The 5563-nt window shown below is 37.4% G+C and overlaps 1 protein-coding gene across 1 annotated transcript; it reads left to right on the top strand.

Moving 5' to 3' along the window:
• Positions 1-262: 262 nt before the first annotated feature.
• On the top strand, positions 263-5242 carry LOC132302554 (ATP synthase subunit beta, mitochondrial-like). Its single transcript, XM_059799452.1, has 9 exons — positions 263-838; positions 2224-2299; positions 2453-2541; positions 2683-2800; positions 2885-2988; positions 3076-3234; positions 3338-3562; positions 3679-3990; positions 4853-5242. The coding sequence occupies exons 1-9, from the start codon at positions 362-364 to the stop codon at positions 4964-4966; spliced, it is 1674 nt and encodes a 557-aa protein (XP_059655435.1). The 5' UTR covers positions 263-361; the 3' UTR covers positions 4967-5242.
• Positions 5243-5563: the final 321 nt, after the last annotated feature.

Genomic DNA, 5563 nt, shown 5'->3' with positions numbered 1-5563 from the left:
AAATTTCACAGACTTCCAAGAAAAATGAATAATTACTTTTTATGTTTGTTAATTTGTTATTAAAATTTTGCTCGATTAAGAAATACTCCAGTGAGTTCAATTGGCCCAGATTGACCCTTTGGCCCAACCGAGTCGCACTTCTATTCCTTCCAGGCTAGAACCGAAGCGCTAGTGTGCGAATAGCGCCGGATTTTTTATTTTTATTTTTTGTTGGAAAAAATAGAAGACATCAAATTACCATTTTCGGGTTAAATAGCAATAGATATAGACCATAGAGTAAGAGACAGTCATACAAACCCTAGCAGTCTCTCTTCCTCTCGCCATTTCTCTCTTCATTTCTCTCTCTATCAGACCTTAACCCATGGCTTCACGGAGGCTTTTAGCCTCTCTCCTCCGATCATCTCTACATCGATCACCCTCCAAATCTCCATTCAGAAGCACTAGAAGCCCCACATCTTTTCCCTCGCATCGCCCTTCTCCCAAGGGTTTCCTCCTCAACCGAGCTGTAGACTTCGCCACCTCCGCCCCAGCTCAGTCGCAGCCTCCGGCCCCTCCATTTTTGAGTAGCAGTGGCCTCAGTGGCAAGATCCATGACGAATTCACTGGAGCCGGCTCCATCGGGAAGGTGTGCCAGGTTATCGGAGCTGTCGTTGACGTGAGGTTCGATGGGGGGCTTCCGCCGATCCTGACGGCGCTGGAGGTCCTGGACAACTCGATCCGGCTGGTGTTGGAGGTTGCACAGCATTTGGGAGAGAGCGTGGTGAGGACCATTGCCATGGATGGTACCGAAGGGCTTGTGCGTGGGCAGAAAGTTCTCAACACTGGTTCGCCCATCACTGTAAGCTATTATTCTTCGATCTAATGAAGATTGTGGTATTGATTTGTTGAGAATTTATGAGAAATGTTTATTTATTTATTTTATTATTTTTTTTAAAGTGAAATTTATGAGAAATGTTGATGATTTTGGGGCTCTGACGAAGTTCTCGTTTAGTGTATTGTTGTATTACGACGATTTTCTTGTTATGAATGGGGAGATCTAACTATTGCCCTAAGATCTAATAATATGGTTATGGAAGGGCTTAATTGGATAATAACCTTCGAGATGTATATATCCGTGTCAGTGTGAATCTGTACCTTTTTATATATGTATGTTACATTCTATGATGATGCTGGGTAAAACTTTACATTTCTGGTATGTTATATTGTGTTGGGTAGTTGAACGAGTCCCAAATCGGTTAGAAAATAAGGAAATCTGGGACTTACATGGGGCAAGGGTCACTCCACCTAATAGGTTAACCTTTTGGGTTGGATACCCACAAGCCCAACATATTGTTGGCATGGTATATTCGCATTTTGAAAGTGCTATAATTGCTTTAGGAAACCAATCTGGTTATGGATTTCGTTCAAGAAAGCAAAAATAATATTTTCAGAATGCTCAACAAGCCATACTCTAATTTTAGGTTTCTCCTAAGCATTCCATTTCTGGGCCCTGATTATACAATAACTTTGCTTTCAGCCATTTGAAGTGAATCCCAGATCCAAAGTATTTTTAGAGCACCTTTTTTTTGTAGCTTTTATTCTAAATCTATCTGGTTCATGCTCCACAATCATTTATTTTTCAAAAAAAAATAAAAAAATCATTATATACTCCCTCCGTCCCGCAAAGAGTGTCGCTTTTGGGGAATACAACTTTTTAAGAGAATTGTTTTTTAAGATTTTTTTTATAGTAGTATGAGATGAATTTCCTAATATGCCCTTGTAGCAATTTTTGAGTATGGTACAAAAGTGAACTTTCAAATTTGAATTGTGGGGTCCACAATAGCTTTTTTAGAAGTTTTAATTTCTTTTATAATTTCAAGACAAAGGGTATATTAGGAATATTCAAAAAATAGTGTATTGGATTTTGAAGTATGACACTTATTTTGGGACAGCCAAAAAAGGAAAGTAGGACACTTATTTTGGGACGGGGGGAGTATATCTTTGTTTTCTAGTTTATTGTTTTTCGAAACAGAAAACCTATCCTATGAAGTGCATCTGCCAGGCCGGTGTGATTATATATTTTTGTGGATTGGAATTAATATACTGAAACAATGTGGTTTGTCTTGTATGTGATGTCGCATTTAATGGTTAAGTATGCAACTGTGTCCTAATTAGAGCTGCTTTTGTATTTTGGGTTCCTATTATTCCTAGCAATAATTCTGGGCTCTCTTCTTATGATGGTAGGTACCTGTTGGTAGGACCACTCTTGGCCGTATCATGAATGTCATTGGAGAGCCTATTGATGAGAAAGGCGATTTTAGTAAGTAATATAGAAGTATTATAAATTTATTGATTTGTGAATTAATGCTTCATAGTTTAAGATTTTGAGTTAGTTGTCAGATAGCGGATCATTATGTGTGATCTATGTTCATTAGGAAGATTTCTCACAATTTTGATGAAAATACTGCAACAGAAACCGACCACTTTTTGCCCATTCATCGAGAAGCTCCATCTTTCGTCGAGCAAGCGACTGAACAACAGATCCTTGTTACTGGAATCAAGGTATCTTATCAGTTTAGGGTTCTCTTTTTGGGTATGCTTTTCATTTTTCTTGGATATGTGATAGGTTATATTAATCCTTAGCTATCAATATTTGATTTTCAACTCATGTACACAGATTTACTCAATTCAATCCTTCTGTAGGTGGTTGATCTCCTTGCGCCATACCAGAGAGGTGGAAAGATTGGTCTATTTGGTGGTGCTGGTGTAGGAAAAACAGTGCTTATTATGGAACTTATTAACAATATTGCAAAAGCCCATGGTTGGTTGATACTTGTATGCATTTCATGTCCCCAATTTGCTTAAGAGTCAGCTTATTTATTTTTGCTGTTTGTTCTTCGCCCAGGTGGTTTCTCTGTATTTGCTGGTGTTGGAGAGCGTACTCGAGAGGGTAATGATTTGTACAGAGAAATGATTGAGAGTGGTGTCATTAAGCTTGGCGATAAGCAGGTGATACAACATTTTTTTTTCTGTTGCTTTATTATATTCCACGTGTGTTTCTGGTTTAATAACAATGTCTTGTTTCCATTATTTTAGAGTGAGAGCAAATGTGCTCTTGTGTATGGTCAAATGAATGAGCCCCCCGGTGCTCGTGCTCGTGTTGGGCTTACTGGGTTGACTGTGGCTGAGTACTTCAGAGATGCTGAAGGGCAAGATGTGCTTCTCTTCATTGATAACATTTTCCGCTTTACTCAGGTAGCTTACATCTCATGGAGAATTTTGAAAAATTATAACTTATAGTGCATGACAATTTTGCTAATATCATCATTTGTTTGTATTCTTTCTTTGAATCATGCAGGCTAACTCTGAGGTGTCTGCTTTGCTTGGTCGTATTCCATCTGCTGTCGGTTACCAACCTACTTTGGCTACAGATCTTGGAGGCCTTCAAGAGCGTATCACTACAACTAAGAAAGGTTCCATCACATCTGTCCAAGCTATTTATGTGCCAGCTGATGACTTGACGGATCCTGCTCCTGCTACCACTTTTGCTCACTTGGATGCCACGACTGTGCTATCCCGACAGGTATTCATTTATGGTTTTTCCCCTAATTTATTCTTCTATGTTTTGATGTAATTATGGGAATTGTTACCATTTCTGTTACCCATTTCAACTTTGATGATTTTTCTGTTGTTGAGCAGATCTCTGAGCTTGGTATTTATCCTGCTGTCGATCCTCTTGATTCTACATCTCGTATGCTCTCTCCTCACATTTTAGGAGAGGACCACTACAATACTGCTCGTGGAGTACAGAAACTTCTTCAGGACTACAAGAATCTTCAAGATATTATTGCTATTCTGGGAATGGATGAATTAAGTGAAGATGACAAATTGATTGTTGCCCGTGCTCGTAAAATTCAACGTTTCTTGAGCCAGCCTTTCCATGTTGCAGAAGTGTTCACTGGTGCCCCTGGCAAGTATGTTGATTTGAAGGAGAGCATTGCCAGTTTCCAGGTAAATTATAAGCTGTTTGCAATTGGTGTATTGGTTACTCAATTTTTCATTTTATATTGCCATTCTCTTTCCCATATTTTGTATTTTCATGTGTGCAAGAAGGTAATATATAACTTGAGATGTAGTGTGAATACATAAATGTGATTCATGAAGGCATGAAAGTTCTCCATTAATGCTTGCGTTTTATAGCTTGGACTTAGATTTACCTTCCAAGGTACCAAAGTAACCAAACTATCAACTTTGTAGGAATTTCTACTTTCTTTTTGTAACAATCACTTTGAATGGTTGCTTATAATAATAATAATAATAATAACAATAAGTAAATAAAATCACATTGAATGGTTATCGTCACTTTTGTTAACATTTTGAACTCTCACTTTCCTTACAATTTAAAGCTTGCAAATTTATTTCCGTTCGATGGGACTATTTAAAATCAATTGAAAGTTAGCTCCTGCTCATTTCGAGCAAGTGTTGTTTTAGGGTTGCCAAAAGAAAAGGGAAGAAATCTATATTTGTTTATCTTTTCATCATAGTTCATGCGGAAGTGCTTAATATATATTTGATGAAATTCATGCAAATTTTAACTTGAATTCTAGTCAGGCACTTATTTTGAAATAATTATGCTTCAAACTTCTTGGTTTTTCTTGTTTTCACAATGTTCCATGCACATGTTGCAGTGTTAATGATCATCTAATTTGGTGCTTGCCAAAGGGGGGTGTGTCTTTAAAGTGTGATAATATTTTGAACTACTGCTTCCTTTTTCTTATTGTTTTACTTTGAATTTAAATTTCTTATTTCTTGTTCGACATTATACGTGAAATTGATGCATTGGTGCCATCGTCTTTCCCTTGATTTTAAACAGGGAGTCTTGGATGGAAAATATGATGACCTTTCGGAACAGTCGTTTTACATGGTTGGAGGAATTGAAGAGGTCATAGCCAAGGCAGAGAAGATTGCCAAGGAATCTGCAGCATAATCAAATTATATTATCGTTTCTTGTTTCCCTTCCGATAATTGCGAAAATCAATAATTTAGTTTGTGTTGGTTGATGCCAGCATAATGGAGTTGTATTTTTTCTGAGACCCAATGTATCGGGATTTTGCATCCGTGTATCTCCTTTGCAGGATTGTGATAGAGAATGAAAGCCTTAGTCATCCCAGCCAACCTTTGTGTTTTGTCTTTGGCATCTAATAAGGAGGAGAAACAAGTGGACATGTATATTTTTCAATGAATTTCTTTTCAGAATTTTTAATGACTTGGTGGCATATGATCTTGCCTATGAATTTGCTTCCAGAAGATTGCTCAATTTGCCTTCAATTCTGGTTGTTTCTCTAATGTTTTACTCATACTCGTGAATGGATATATTACCTTTTAATAGTCTACACATGGTTGTCTTTTTCCAGTGGAATTTAGTAGTTTCCTAATCTGGTCAGTCATCAAGAGCTCTAGGATTTGTGCCTTCTATGTAGTAATACATTATAAACCCATTTGGTTTGAGGTCCCTGCAAATATATACTCCCTCCTCTGATATTAGATTGATTAGATGTCAATCTTTGATATATAATTTTTGGGT

The sequence above is a fragment of the Cornus florida genome, unplaced genomic scaffold (genome assembly GCF_030987335.1).
Source record: "Cornus florida cultivar Cherokee Brave unplaced genomic scaffold, ASM3098733v1 CherokeeBrave_3.0.0_Hap2_Chr04, whole genome shotgun sequence".
Classification (NCBI taxonomy): Eukaryota; Viridiplantae; Streptophyta; class Magnoliopsida; order Cornales; family Cornaceae; genus Cornus; species Cornus florida.
This window is presented reverse-complemented; position numbering and strand designations above follow the sequence as displayed.

Bases quoted from the DNA above. Each gene is read 5' to 3' on its own strand.
- LOC132302554 (XM_059799452.1), top strand. From the start codon at position 362: ATGGCTTCACGGAGGCTTTTAGCCTCTCTCCTCCGATCATCTCTACAT. The intron at 2,989-3,075 runs GTGATACAACAT...CCATTATTTTAG, and splicing joins TTAAGCTTGGCGATAAGCAG to AGTGAGAGCAAATGTGCTCT. The intron at 3,235-3,337 runs GTAGCTTACATC...TGAATCATGCAG, and splicing joins ACATTTTCCGCTTTACTCAG to GCTAACTCTGAGGTGTCTGC.